General features: G+C 39.0%; 1 protein-coding gene across 1 annotated transcript in view; it reads right to left on the bottom strand.

The window, feature by feature from the left end:
* Positions 1 to 2,639: 2,639 nt before the first annotated feature.
* Positions 2,640 to 15,670, bottom strand: part of RARS2 (arginyl-tRNA synthetase 2, mitochondrial) — a 39,759-nt gene continuing 26,728 nt past the window's right edge. Inside the window, exons 16-20 of the mRNA XM_072141985.1 lie at positions 14,614 to 14,723; positions 9,518 to 9,613; positions 7,683 to 7,757; positions 4,766 to 4,829; positions 2,640 to 3,605 (exon numbers count right to left, since the gene is read on the bottom strand). Coding sequence (XP_071998086.1) covers positions 3,519 to 3,605; positions 4,766 to 4,829; positions 7,683 to 7,757; positions 9,518 to 9,613; positions 14,614 to 14,723 — 432 coding nt within the window. The 3' untranslated portion in view covers positions 2,640 to 3,518. The remainder of the gene's footprint in view (positions 3,606 to 4,765; positions 4,830 to 7,682; positions 7,758 to 9,517; positions 9,614 to 14,613; positions 14,724 to 15,670) is intronic.

Genomic DNA, 15,670 nt, shown 5'->3' with positions numbered 1-15,670 from the left:
CCGCTACTCCATCAGACGCCGTAGTGGTCTCCGTCTTTACATCGAGATACGTGAGTTGTATAAAATTGGACATTCATTGCATGGACTACTACTATGCTTAAGCAAGTTTGAAAGAATATTGATTTACTCAATAAAAATGCAAGCAGCTATTATATTACCTGGAAAGTTTTATTGTACATCGATTGAAAATGTGAATGTTTCATGAAGATTTTTGGAGTAAAAAACATATTTAACGTGATATTTATTGTGGTCAATCTTGTTTTTGGACACTATTCACTTGAAGCTTTATGTAGTAAGAAGAGAGCTCCTAGTCCTAGACCATGGTTCTAGATTCTATTTCCTCCACTGTTTGCCTTTAGCATTGTAAAGTACAACACGTCCCAAAAAAACAGCTCTATAGACAAAAAATTAAAAGAGTTATGCTACTTGGAAAAAAGGAGCTTAAAAAATGTGATTATTTCTCCACAGTAGGTTTAATTCTACAAATTTGGTAAAACGTAAGCAAGAATACAGAAGTTTGGTATCGCCGTAATCATACTGACCTGTACAATAAATATAAAATGTTACTTAGGGTATATGGTGAACACCAAAAAAAAAAAAAAGCGAAAAATCATTGACAAAATGGATGTTTATTCTACAACTTCCCCACAAAAAAGTTAATCAATTTTCAGCAATAGGGCATAGCCCCTCAAAATGGTATCACTAAAAAATACATCTCATCCCGCAAAAAAATAGCACTCACAAGGCAACCTTCACAGAAAAACAAAAATTTTATTGCTCACAATAACCGCGCCAACAAGTCCACATGTGGGCTGTCTCCATACTCAGTAGAAATTGGATAACAAATTTTATGATGGGGGTTTCTTTTTTTATCTTGTGTGAACGTGTAAATTCTAGGGCTGAATGAACGTATTACTGGCAAAATCAGATCATTCTTAATTTTACCTCCATTTTGTTTTAATTACTATGAGGATTTCACATGGTTAACTATCTACCTAAAAGCTGTTTCTGACTGAAAACAAGATATTTCCAAATTTTTTACTATTTTTTTTTATAAACAAACACAATACCAGCCAAAATTCACCACTAATGCGAAAAAAAAACAAATCTCAAAATCACTTTGATAAGTTAAAGTGTTCAAAAGTTATAACCATTTAAAGTAAAGCATGAGTATGCAGGGTATTCCCACGAAAAACAAGATTCTTAAATATACTCGGGATAACAAAATAACACATTTTCTAATTCACTGTTATTAACAAAAATACAGAATTTCACAGATATAATGCCATCCTGTCTCTATCAGTCCTGGTCTATACAATTTCGGTTGCCACTAAATCCCACTAAAAATGTTTTGATTGTGGTCGGACGTGGCACCGCGACCCCCTCAACCCCCCACCACGCATTACAAGACAAGCTCATATACAGCCACTTCCTGCCAGCAAGCAGGGAGTTGAAGGGAAAAGCAATACAGTTACAATACAGATTCAAAATTCATATTTAACAGTCCTGCTGCTACTACCTTCAGTCTTCTGCACTCCTCCAGACTTGTAAGGAATTTGGCATAGCTACAGTTGCTAAAGTGAGCTGTGGGAAGTCAAGAGGCCATCCTCTGCATGGATGGATACAGACTTCTTCTGCCCCCTCCTGCATTCAACTAGATTTCTCCAATATCATATCTGGTACAGAAAAGAAGACACAGTTCTTAAGTCCTAGTAATCACAGTTGGTCTTGGTCAACTTAAAGATTGGAGTGTGGAGCCTCAGAAACTTATGGAATAAAATACTCTTGCCTGTGCACAATCCTATTCCCCACACACCAGGCCTGTTTTTTTATTCATCTTCATGGCTTCAAAATGGATTAAGTGAAATGGACAATAACATACAAGGATCCCAACCTTGTTCTGGGGCATAACCCTGGTACTACTAGAACTTGTTCTATGGACTCTTTCCCAGGATACACAATGTTGAGGCAATCTTGGAAGCATGGCACTTAAACAGTGTTACGGATACTGTGGTTTTCCAGGATATGCCTGGGTGTGAACTGTGAGAGGGTAGCATATCCTTCCAGGACTGTCACAGGCTTATCCACGACCCACTCAGACACTACTGAAGAGGGATAGCACACTTCTAACTCCTTTTCCCTACAAACGTTTATTCCTTTCAATAAAGTTTTGGGTCTTTGATTTACCCTCCACCATTCATCTTACATGTCAGATGTTTTTTTGGATTCCCTATTGGAATGTCAATGTATTCAGAAGAGCAATGTATGCAATATATTATATTCCTGTACAACTTAGGCCCCATTCACACGACCATAATGGAGGTTGTGACCTGGCCGCACAAATTGCCGAGGTCTATGGCACCCGGTCACAGTGTGGTGCACTGCACCGTGTCTGAGCTGGGTGTTAGGCTTTCCATGGGGAGGGGTGCGGAGACCGTCCTTGTACTTCACCTGGGAACTGGTACAGGCAAGCATATGACTGTGTGACTGAGGCCGTAGGATGCAAGTGATAATTAATTGTACAAGGCTATAGCATGTACATATTTCATTTGAGGGCTGACTATAGTAAATCATACAGCTAAGGACTGCCCAGCCAAATACTAATATAACCCAACAAACAAAAAGCCAATACTACAATATAATGTGGTACTTTTTAATGTTTCTATGCAGTTGTTCAACTTCAATGAATAAAAGGTTATTGTTCTTATTGCCTATACAGGCAGCCCCCGAATAAGGTCAGCTGACTTACAGACAACCCCAAGTTACAAATTGACCTTTCTGCCCACTGGACTTCCGGTGAAGCTTTCTGGATGCTGGTAACTCACTGAACTTTGGTCCAAGGCTGCAATCCTCAACATAAGAGTTATTCAGTGTTATTCTTAATTCTTGTTCCCTAGACAACTCAAAATTATATTGCAATAGGGACATAGAAAATATGTTGTAAAGAGTTATACTTACAAAATCTTCCAATATACATAAAATTTCAACTTTACAACATAACCTATCCTGTATGTACCAGGGGATTGCCTATACACACATTTCTTACTCTATTGCAGAAGGGATTGTAATAAATCTTATTTTGGAACAGCACTATCTGTAGTTGGCCATTTCTTCCTACTGTGATCACTGCTTTGGCAATTATCCCTAGTTATGTCACAAGGTTTCCTAAAAATTGGGCAATTATCTATAGGACATGCCCTCTTTAAGATTATACAGGAGACATCATTTTCCTTTTTCTGATCCTGTAAAACTTAATTTGCAAACTTTAGCTTGTGCGATTTAGCTATGGCACAGTGGCACACATGGTATGGGCCATCTGTTTTAATTCAGATAATTTTCTGTACATGGACAATACTCTTTATGTTGATGTAGTTGAGTTTCTTCCAGGAACAGCTTCAAGAATATTCATTACTTTTCACAGTGTCCAAAACAATAGTTTGTTGAAGAAATATCAGAGTCTTTAAAATCATAGACATCATATTTAGATTAATTATAAAGATAATGTTGGTTGCTTTTCTTTACATTTTATCAACTGGCGTAATTCCAAGAAGTTGCATTCCACTAGCCAGAACTACCCGTATAGTGTTAAAGAAGTGAAGCCGGGCCTGTGAAAACAAAAGTATTCATATTAAACCCTAACAAATGCAACAAAATATGTGATCGACCAAATCTAAACAATGTGAAGACAAGCTGCTAGTCAACCCCTTAACACAATGTAATGATATGCTGTTAAGGGAGTATGGAGAGGGCTTAGCCATACATATTGCAACAAAAAGCGCTGGCAGCAGTTAAATTCCAGAGGCATGTGTACGCCGCCATCTAGGAAGTGATCGTCACCCATGGTTGTGTCATCGTGTGGCGACGATCCGTCTCCATGACAACCTGGAATCAAGGCAACACTCCAGGGCTTGTCATTTCTGGAGATCTGTTACAGTCTGCCACTGGCAGAATGTAACACAAGAAGCAGAAGAAGCAAAAGATCATCAGCAAACTAGCCATACACTGCAATACAGCTGTATACTACAACTGGTAGGAAAGATCAGACCATCAAGTGGGACTGCAAATTACAGAAAAAAAAATAAAGTAAAAAGACAGAAAAAAAAATTCCAGCCACCCGCTTTACCAAGTACTGATATAAAAATTAACAAATAAAATCCTAAACATCTAAGATATTGCCACTTTCAATCTAACCAAATATAAAAACTGTCCTGTCCCTGTGGTGAACCCTGCAACAGAAAATAGCACCCAAAGGGCCGACATGCCAATTTTTCACCACTTTGCATTGCATAAAAAATGTACTACAAAAATGATAGAAAGGTCTTTAGCGCACAAAACCGTAGCAATAAAAAGGTTATCTCACCCTGCAAATAAAATTACACCTTACGACTCCTACACCAAAGTATGAACATTTTTTTAGCATCAGAATATGAGGAAACAAAGAAATTAATTTTTTTTCAAAAGGTTTTCATTTTTTTTTAAATCTAGTAAAACCTTAAAAAAAACCTATATAAATTCTCCATGATTGTACCAATCTAAAGATTAAAGAAGAAGTGTCATTTGGAACACACAGTGAAAGGATAAAAGCAAAACCAACTAGAAAAAAATGCATTTTTTGGTTTATTTAATATATATCCCAATACATAGGATGTATTGTTAATTATGGTCAGTATCAAGTACAATTTATTATGCAAAAAACAAGTCCCCATGCAGCAAGGTTAATATGTAAACCATGTAATATGTGATGGCACACCATTTCAGTACTTACATGCGCAACTTCCGGGGTGCTGCCTTTAACTTGTAGAGAGTGATGTGCTACATTAGCTAAATGGCTAAAAACATAAGATACAGGTTTTAGTGTATGCAAGCAAATAAAAAACTATTATTTGCATGTTAATTTATGGTTTATGTCCAAAATTCTTTGTCTGCCCTACAGAGAGATTCGGATGTCCTTATTATTTTTTCTAAGCTAATTTGTCATGACTTTAAGCTATTTGTCATAACTTTATTTACTTTGCGCAATGCAAACTTCTTTTCTTCCTGGAAAAAATTTGACGTGATATTATCATGGACAGTGCCATGTGCCCTTGTGCTCCAACACTGGAATGTGCACACAACAGGAGTATAGGATGTAATAAATAATACATAATAGTCCTGGTGTGAGTACTGTATATACTCGTGTATAAGCCAAGTTTTTCAGCACAAAAATTGTGCTGAATAATGTCCCCTCGGCTTATACTGGAGTCACTTACTTACATTCTTTAAGTAAAAAATACTTAAAAAATAATAAACTTATATACTCACCCTCCAGTGGCCCCGATGTGCAGCGATGCTCCCCCGATGGCTGCGCGGCTCCTCTTCTTGCTTCCGCGCCCGTCTTCTTTCTTCTGCTGGGCGCCGCCATGTCTTTCCCCTGGGCGTGCCTAGTATGACGTCAACAGCGGCGCGTCATACTAGGCGCCGGCAGGGAGAGAGCAATTGCGGCGCCCAGCAGAAGAAAGAAGACGGGCGCGGAAGCCTGAAGACAAGCGGCGCGGACATCGGGGGAGCTGCGCTGCACATCGGGGCCACCGGAGGGTGAGTATATAAGTTTCTAATTTTTTAATACTGGGGGCAGGCTGTATACCACTGGGGGCAGGCTGTATACTACTGGGGGCAGGCTGGGCTAGCTGTATACTATAGGGGGCTGGTTGGCTATATACTGGGGGGGGGTCTGACCAATGCATTTCCCACCCTCGGCTTATACTCGAGTCAATAGTTTTTCCCAGTTTTTGGTGGTAAAATTAGGGGTCTCGGCTTATACTCGGGTCGGCTTATACTCGAGTATATACGGTATATTTAGTGTGATCCTTTTCTCCTTTCTTGGTACATCTGAGCTGCGTCATTACTGGCAGTGCCCATGATATACATTCGTTCATAGCAAATATGTTAAGGAAATCTACCATCAAAATCAAGCATGGTAAACCAGTGACAATTACTCATAGATCCAGGCACCATGACTGTGGTAATCTTCTCATAATTTGTTATCTGTGGCCTCCTTCCTTCTAAAAAACAACTTTTAACCCTTTCCCTGCCAGGCATTTATGGACATTTTTTCGGTGTACTGGACAAAGCAATTTTTATAGTTTTGAAATGTACCTTTAAAACCGCAATTACAGCATAAAGAATTATACCAAAACCCCAACAAACCATATATTTTCTGAAAGCAGACACTTAAAGACAAAGGCACCTTCATGGAATTTTGATTCAAAGTATAAAAAAAAAAAAAAAAACATAAAAATGTACTTTGATGGCAAAAAAGTGCCACAAACTAAAAATCATTTCCTTCGGGCCTCCTAAATTTAAAAGAAGAACGAGCTTATAGATACCTCATAGTCATATGCTAACGTCAACTCATCACAAAATTACTGAAATTTAAACCAAAAATATGCTTTTCAGAAATTAAAATTTTAAGACGGTCACAGCATACAAAATATAACAATTAAATAAATTAAAAAGTAAAAGGTACCCCTAAGAGCTATATATTTTTTTTTAAAGCAGACAACCTGGTTGATTGCTGTTGTCTGGATCAACAGTTGACAGTCCATACCACCATCATGCAACTTTGTAACATACACAAATTACTTGTTTAATAAATATATAATGCACAAAGTTAAATGGCCCAAAATAATTTGTTTCAGAAAACACACCCTACCATGTATATAAAAATAAACTTTTTAATTAGAAAACACAACCACCTTCATGCAACATTCCAACAAACTGTGATAACATGAAAAAAAAATCTATGAAAATAGTTAATTAAAAACAAGTACAAATCAAGACAAAGAACTTTCCTAAAAACAGTAAGATGTGAGGAGTTCATATAGACCCCACGCTGTTACACTGTCTCACCCTCGGTGGAGGGTGCCAGATTACAGAGGGACTAGGGAAGCCCCCCTTAAAAGTCAATTTTAGAAAGGAGGCGGCCATGGATAATAAATACAAGATTACTATAGTCACTGTGCCTGGATGTATGGGTAAGTGTCCCTGGTTTGTCATGTTTGCTGGTAGATTTCCTTTGAAGAGAACATTACATGTCTGTTTAGTAGTTCCACCACTGACACCCTCACGCTGCATGTCGGCATGGATAGGAGATGACCTGCCGCAATGATCAAGATATTCTGATAGTTTACTGGGCAAACATAGTAAGTACTCTACATCTAAATTCTCCATAGGCCACAAACCTCAAAAAACATCTCCCTATAGACAGATCTGCAAGATTTCCCTGGATTGCAGTATGCCTGAAGGTCTCTGGGGCAGATTCATCATAAGTCAGGCATTTTACTCCAGCATTTTGCAGTGTGCTTAGAGCTCTTTTGGTGTATTTTGTATATCCAATTTACTATAGTGGTTTAATGGGTTTTAATTATGGTACATGAAGTGCAGCAGCATAGCTGATAGTATTAGTTAATAGTATGTACATGACCACGAGGCTGTTACCCTGAACATTGTACTATATGTGACCATGTCACCTTACAGAAGTGTTATCTGAATCCCCATAAAGTACCACTTTAGGAGTAACATTTAGTTGGCACCCTGCTACGAACAAGGTGACTAAACCTGCCCTGGCATGAGTAAACATAACAAAAAAAAAAAGAGAAAGGTATTACCTTTACCACAATTTTGTAATGCTAAAACTACCTTACCCAAGGCCCATGAGGTAAGCAACCAAGTATTTTGGTTGAAGCTCCTTCAGTGATTTGTATATTACTTCATCATATCTGTATACAAAGAAATAAACAGATCAGTATACAATAAAATGCACCATGTTAAGTCCCATTATTATTATGACCACCAACTTATATCCAGAATAACCACCTGTGACAGCAATGGAGGCGACTAAATGATATGCTTTACCCAAGGGTGCATCCAGCATTTTCTGCTGGGTGCTCGAGCCCATTAGAGCCATCTTGATCAACGTATTTGGAGACTTGATCCACCACTATTCTTTTTTAAGATATAGGGAATTAGAATGCCATGGAAATATATCAGTGATCTGTATACAGAGTCAGGCAGAGAGGAAGCACATCACACCTTCCCTGCATGCCTCTCGCTGTATACAGGGGCTGAGCTCCAGTCACATGAAGCTGCAAGATGGCTCGGCAGGGGAGGAAGGGGCGGCACTAAAAGTGTTTGCGCTGCCCTGAAAAGAAGATGGCATTCTTAATATCCCCATTCCTCCCCATGCAACTGCCAACCTGAGAATCTTCCCATAATCTTGTATCACAACTGTAAAATGTCTTACTTGACACTCAAGTGAGTATCTGCTTAATGTGTATCTAACCTTTTAACAAGCTATGAAGTAATACCATTTCTGTTCATTATGTGCCATACTGTATGATCATCATTTTCTAGCAGATTTTTCCTTAGTTGTGTCTGTGAAATTGATGCTGGGCAAATATACTCGAGTATAAGCCAACCCGAGTATAAGCCAAGACCTCTAATTTTACCAACAAAAACTGGGAAAACCTATTGACTCGAGTATAAGCCGAGGGTGGGAAATGCATAGGTCACAGCCCCCCGGCGGTATACAGCCAGCCTGCCCCCTGCGGTATACAGCCAGCCTGCCCCCTGCAGTATACAGCCAGCCTGCCCCCTGCAGTATACAGCCAGCCTGCCCCCTGCAGTATACAGCCAGCCTGCCCCCTGCAGTATACAGCCAGCCTGCCCCCTGCAGTATACAGCCAGCCTGCCCCCTGCAGTATACAGCCAGCCTGCCCCCTGCAGTATACAGCCAGCCTGCCCCCTGCAGTATACAGCCAGCCTGCCCCCTGCAGTATACAGCCAGCCTGCCCCCTGCAGTATACAGCCAGCCTGCCCCCTGCAGTATACAGCCAGCCCGCAGTCTGCTTAGCACATTAAAAAAAAAAAAAAACATACTCACCCTCCGGCGCCCCGACACGGCTCCTGGCTACTCCTTTTCCATCTTCTCTATGCAAAAAATTGCATATTTTATTAATGAATAGTGGCTGCATTTCCCACACTAGACTTATACTACAGCTTATACCCAGTTATTTGTGGTAAAATTAGGTGCCGCGGCTTAAACTCAGGTCGACATAACCTGAGTATCAGAAGGGGGTTACATAAAAGGGGGAGCTATAAAAGGGTGGGGGGGGGGGGGGGAGGTTGCTGTCATTGGTAAGGATGTTTACTTATGGAAAAATCACAACGTCTCAGGACACTGGATTCAACAGTCATGAGACTTTGGGTTTCCGTATAATGGATAAGAAGAGTCATCACTTTTAGTGCTCTGGGCATCCCACTAGCAGCAACTAAACCAACAATTAATCCCCCCCCCTACACTGACACAAATGAGAAAAATATATCCATATTTTAATGAATTATTGATGTGATATAATGTGATATTTTTGTCATTGATATTTTGTCTTGTTTGCCATAAATAATGCATTTTCCTTTAGTTTGTTTTGTTACAGATAGACTCTTGTATGTAGTGTGTGACTAGATAAAGAATGGCAATTACCTGAGAAGATGCTGCAATGTGGCAATGGCAGAAGGCTCCTGCAGACAGGACACGTTGAAGTCTTCTTCCCCTCTGGTACTCCACATAGTAAGCAAGCTGTTCATAACATGGCTTATCAATAACAGGTAAAGCAGATGACTCCACTCATCATTTGCTATATGTTTTAACCCCTTAACGCTGAAGCCACTTTTCACCTTCCTGACACGGCCCATTTTTTAAAATCTGACATGTGTCTATTTAAGTGGTTATAACTTTGGAACGCTTTAACATATCCAGTTGATTTTGAGATTGTTTTTTCGTGACACATTGTACTTCATGCTGGTTGAGAAATTTAATCAATATATTTAGTATTTATTTATGAAATAAATGGAAATTTGGCAAAAATTTTGAAAAAAACAATGTTTTCCAAATTCAAAATTTTCTACTTTTTGGAAAGTTGGTCATATCACTAAAATAACTTGATAACTAACATTCTCCATATGTCTGCTTTAACTTGGCATCATTTTTCAAACATCTTTTCCTTTTTTTAGGATGTTAGGAGGCTTATAACTTTAGGTGCAATTTTTCAGATTTTCACGAAAATCATCAAAACCTACTTTTGGAGGGTCAGTTTAGTTAGAAGTGACTTTATAAGGCCCACATGACAGAAACCCCCCACAAATGACACCATTTTAGAAACTACACCCCTCAAAATATTCAAAACAACCTTTGGGAATTTTGTTAACCCTTTGAGCGTTTCATGAGCGTGAAAGATAAATGAAAGTGAAATTAGAGAAATGTAATTTTATCTTACTATAGATTCATAGAACACTAAAATTTGCACCTTCACAATGGTTTAAAAAGGAAAATGCATTTTACAATGTTGAGGGCAATTCCTCTTGAGCATGCCAATACCCATTTTGTCACTGTACCCTGCTGTACGGGCACAGGGGGGCACTTGGAATGGAAAGAGCGTTGTTTCGTTTTTGCAGGGCAAATATGGCTGAAAAAGTTTTCATGTGTCAGGATGCATTTGGAGAGCCATAATGGTACCAAAACAGAGGAAAGCCCCAACATGAGACACCATTTTGGAAAGTACACCCCTTGGAGAGTTTAGCAACGTGTAATTTGTGTATTTTCCCCAACAGGTGTTCGATTCAATTAGGCCCCAAAAGGGTAAAAAGGTGAAAATTTTCTCAAAAAAGTCACTTTTACCCAAAATTTTTGTAAGCCACAAGGGATAAAAGATTAAACAACCCCCAGAAATATGTAAAACTATTTCTCCTAAGCACAGAACTGCACCACTTTTGCATATAAAGTGTTGTATGGGTACACAGTAGGGCTCAGAAGGGAAAGAGGGGCTTTGGCCTTTTAGAAGCCAGATTTGACAATCATCCTTTACATGTGTCAGGATGCATTTGGAGAGCCCTAGTGGTACCAAAACAGAGGGGAACCCGAACAAGTGTCACCATTTTGGAAAGTGCACCCTTTGGAGAATTCAGCAAGGTGTAATATGTGTATTTTCCCCTACAGGTGTTTGTTTCAAATAGGTCCCTAAAAGGAAAAAGGTGAACATTTTCCCAAAAAAGTCACTTTTACGGCTAATTTTTGTATCCCATAAGGCATTAAAGATGAAACAACCCCAAAAATGTGTACTAGCATTTCTCCCGAGAATAAAATTGCCCCACACATGCAAATAAAATGTTGTATGGGTACGCAGTGAAGCTCAGAAGGGAAAGAGGGGCGTTGGCCTTTTAGAAGCCAAATTTGACAGACATCCTTTACATATGTCAGGATGCATTTAGAGAGCCCTAGTGGTACCAAAACAGAGCGGAACCCCAACAAGTGACACCATTTTGGAAAGCACACCCCTTAGAGAATTTAGCAAGGTGTAATATGTGTATTTGTCCGTAAAGGTGTTTGATTTAATTAGGACTTAAATAGATAAAAGGTGAACATTTTCTTATAAAGGTCATTGTACCCCTAATTTTATATAGCCACAAGGGATAAAAAAATGTAATAACCCCTCAAAATGTGTAAACCTATTTCTCTCAAGTGTAGAAGTACCCCACATGTATATATAAAATGTTTTAGAAGCCAAATTTGACAGAAATGTTTGACATGCATTTGGAGAACCCTAGTGGTATAAAACAGAGAAGAATCCGAAAAGTGACCCTAATTTTTGAACGCACACCCCTTAGAGAATTTTGCAATGTGTAATATATGTATTTGCCCCTACAGGTGAATGATCCAATTAGGCCCGAATCATTAAAAAGGTGAAAATTTTCCTATAAATGTCACTTTACCCCTAATTTATGTAAGCCACAAGGGATAATATATTAAATAACCCCAAAAAAGGTGTAAAACTATTTCTCCCGAGTGTAGAAGTACCCCACATGTGCATATAAAATGCTTTATGGGCGCACAGTAGAGGAAAAGAGGGATGTTTGTCTTTTAGAGGCCAAATTTGTAAGAAATCCTTCACATGTGTCAGGATACATTTGGAGAGCCGTAGTGGTACCAAAACAGAGGAAAACCCGAAAAGTGACCCTAATTGTTGAATGTAAAACCCTTGGGGAATATAGCAAGGTGTAATATGTGGTATAGTGTAATACACGTGGTGAAATGAGCATCTTGAACATATAGGTGGTTTCCAAATATGATGTGCAATGGAGTCCAAGATGGAAATTTCAATTATTTCTGGAAAGTTCAGTGCCCGTTATGTGGCGCCCCTTATGAAATAATGGAGGGGTATAGGGAGCAACGGGACATAACAGTTGTTACAATTATTCATTTTACCGAAATTAATTCACAACAGGTTCGGCGTGAATTGTGAATGTCTAGTGTATAAGGAGGTAGAATATACCAGGGGACCAACTAAACCTTTGTCACTCTGGAGGTGTCGCAGGTTTCTTAGTAGTATGTAGTGTCCATCCTAACTCCTCTTTTGGAACAGACTCTTTATTGAGTCCTATCATTAGAAGCAGCAGCACCGGGAAAATGCTGTCCTGGCAAAACACAGGAACATCTAAACCAGAGGTACTGGGGCCCCGTCCTTCTTGTCCCAATATTAGTTTCCTAATATCTTCCTCTTGAAAACGGAGAAATAATACGGCAGCTCGTAAGAGTTGTACAGCATCATCTGAACAATGTGCACAGCCAGCACTTTTGTACCATATCTTCGTTTTAGTAGGGAAATTATCACCAAGTGTTACTCTTATTCACCCTAGCGATGCCTATTGTGACGAATATTGCTGCTTTTGGCTGGACCAAATCGACCAGCAAACGTAACCCTTCTGGTCCATGGGGCAGGATGGATGGCTGTGAGGAACAGCAGCCGTCTTACCCCGATCAGTGAACAGCCGCCGTCTTACCCTGACCGGTGTTGGAAAGTCACTACTCGCCGCACCGTTCTATAACAACGCTTGTTGGGAATAGGCTATACAATCTTTATTTTTTAAGCAATTTAGACAAATAAGGGCTTATTTTTTGCGAGATGAGATGCACTGTAAAAAAAACTTAATTTTAGTGGGTTTTTAGCTTGTTGAAGAAATTTTATTAACTTTTTACGTGTGGAGGAAAATAAAATCATCAATTCTTGTTTTGGATTTTTAGCATTTTTTTTTGGGGGGGGGGGGGTGTTCACTGTAGCATAACAATAATATATTATCTACGGATCACTACGATTACGGTGATACCTCATTTATATAGTTTTATTTTTATTTGTCCAATTTTATTGAAGGAAAACTAGAATAGAAAAAATTGCATTTGTTTTAGTATTGCCATTTTTATAGTGGCATAATTATAGTATTTTTTGGTTTACGGAGCTGGTTGTAAGCTTATTTTTTGTGTGACAAGTTGCTCTTTTTATTGGTATCATTTTGGTGCTTGTAACTTTTTCGGATCACTTTTTAAAACATTTTTTGTAAAGCAATTTGATAAAAAGTTTTAATTTTTGGCAAGTTTTTTTTTTTTTTACCACGTTCACCGAGCGGGTCCAATTATGATTAGGATTTATTGTACAGATTGTTACGGACGCGGCGATACCAAATAAGTGGGGTTTTTTTGTGATTTAGAGTATTTTATACTTTATTACTTGTGTACAGGGAAATGTGGTGTTTGGGGGGGACTTTCACTTTCTTTTATTATTTATTTTTACTGTAAAAAACCTTTATTTATTTTAACTTTTTTTTACAGGTAATGACATCTAAGCTTGAACAAGTGATCTTCTGATCACTTGTTCAAGCTTTTTTACAGGTTACACAGTGCAATACAGATGTATTGCACTGTGTAATGTAAGACACTGAGCATGCTGCGCATGCCCAGTGTCTTACAGCCGGGTCCTGTCAGAAGGCAGGGACCCGGCACCGGGAGGAGGATCGCGCCGCCCCGGGCACCGGCAGTCCCGGGGCTGCGATCGGAGGACACCGCGGTCACCGCGGTTAGGGGTTAACACCCGCGATCGGAGAAATCTCCGTTCAGGAGCCGGCGCCAGAAGCTTGACGTAATAGTACTGCATTTTGCGGGAACGCACCTCCCGCGATGCAGTACTATTACGTCAAATGTCGGGAAGGGGTTAAAAGGCTCCTTTCACATTTGTCTCAGGGTGCGGTCACATGTTGCAGTTACAACTTTTAAGCTGCTGTAAGCAAGTTTTAAGCTGGTTTTAGGTGCAGTTTAATTTAACGAGTGAAAAGACATGAACTGGGTGGGTTTACAGTAATGTAATTAGACAAATCACCTCTCCACAACTGAAGAAATGCGCTTCAAAACAAAACCAAAACGTGCCCTAAAGGAAACCTACAGGCAAAATCCATCATGATAAAGCAGGGGCATTTAGTCATAGATCTAAGCACAATGACTAAGTAAAATGCTAATTTCTATATAAATCTATAGCAGATATTGCTTATAAATAGTAACATGAACGGTCAACAGCTGACCATGGTACATATTGTGGACTCCTGTATTTATTAATTAATTACGGGAAACTGAATAGAACCACATTGCACAAGTGCTGACTTACTGGACCAGATATCTCCCACTATATTGTATGGTTTGGATTGTATATTGTATGGTATGGATACATTTTATAATGAATTTACATATTTCCTACTAACCTTTGCAATCGTGCATGTGTATACTGTAGGAAGACACCTGTGTCTCCAACACTCTGAAGTGCTTCATCCCAGTTGAATCTGTAATCTGCCTGAAGGGGGCCTTTAAAATCCTGGAATAAAAGTATCAAGGGATGAAACAGTATTGTAGTGTAAAGGAAGACAGGTAACCCTCAATACTTGAGCTGTTTAAATCAGGTATGGTGAATAACCCTTTAATACCCTTATTTATAACCAAATTAACAAAAATGAAGTTACAATAGAAGTGGCCACGTCCATAACATTGTCCAAGCAGCATGTACAGTGCCGGATAATATCAAATTTTAGGGACACGGCCATGTTGTCAATTAATTTATACATTTCAGATCGAAAGAGGTATTTCTCTTGTTCTAAACCATTTTGTGTATATCAAGTGTTACAACTTTTGCAGCCTAGGTGTGCTTGACCATGTTGCCAACTTATACAAATATTTCTGTAATATTTTACAATCAAGTTCATTTTAATTCTGCAAAGGCAGATACTTTACTCTCTACCATCAATAAATGATTTATGAAGAGATTAAATAGAATGGGCCCCAAAACTGATCTTGTGGTACCCCTCAGCCTTTTACTCATTGAGAATATGTACCATTTACAATAATTCCTTGTTTTCTAGCCCACAACTACCCATGTGCATGTATAATGTCCAATTTTTTGCATTTGAAACTGCAAACCTAGATGACAGTTTCACAATATCAAAGGATTTGGAAATGTAAATATATTACATCAGTCGTAAGAGCCAAATTCACACATTTGGAAGAAAGTGCAAGACATCAATAAGGATGCAACTCGAAGTAATTGACAACCGTATTAAGTTCTTCTGCCGAAAACTGATAAGGATGTGAAAGCAGAGCAAGATTCTCCCAGGATCACTATCCTGGCTTGAATCCTCTCCTAACCAGATAGCATAGTGCTAGCATCAGATAGGCAACAGCGCACAAGGAGAGGAGTGGGAGCATGTAACTGGTGGTTAGGTTAAGTCTTTCAATGATGCAGTCATCGGTTGGGTTTTACCTAGCTCT

This window comes from Engystomops pustulosus, chromosome 3 (assembly GCF_040894005.1).
Source record: "Engystomops pustulosus chromosome 3, aEngPut4.maternal, whole genome shotgun sequence".
Taxonomy (NCBI): Eukaryota; Metazoa; Chordata; class Amphibia; order Anura; family Leptodactylidae; genus Engystomops; species Engystomops pustulosus.
The sequence above is the reverse complement of the archived record's forward strand: the minus strand, read 5'-3'. Positions and strand labels throughout refer to the sequence as shown.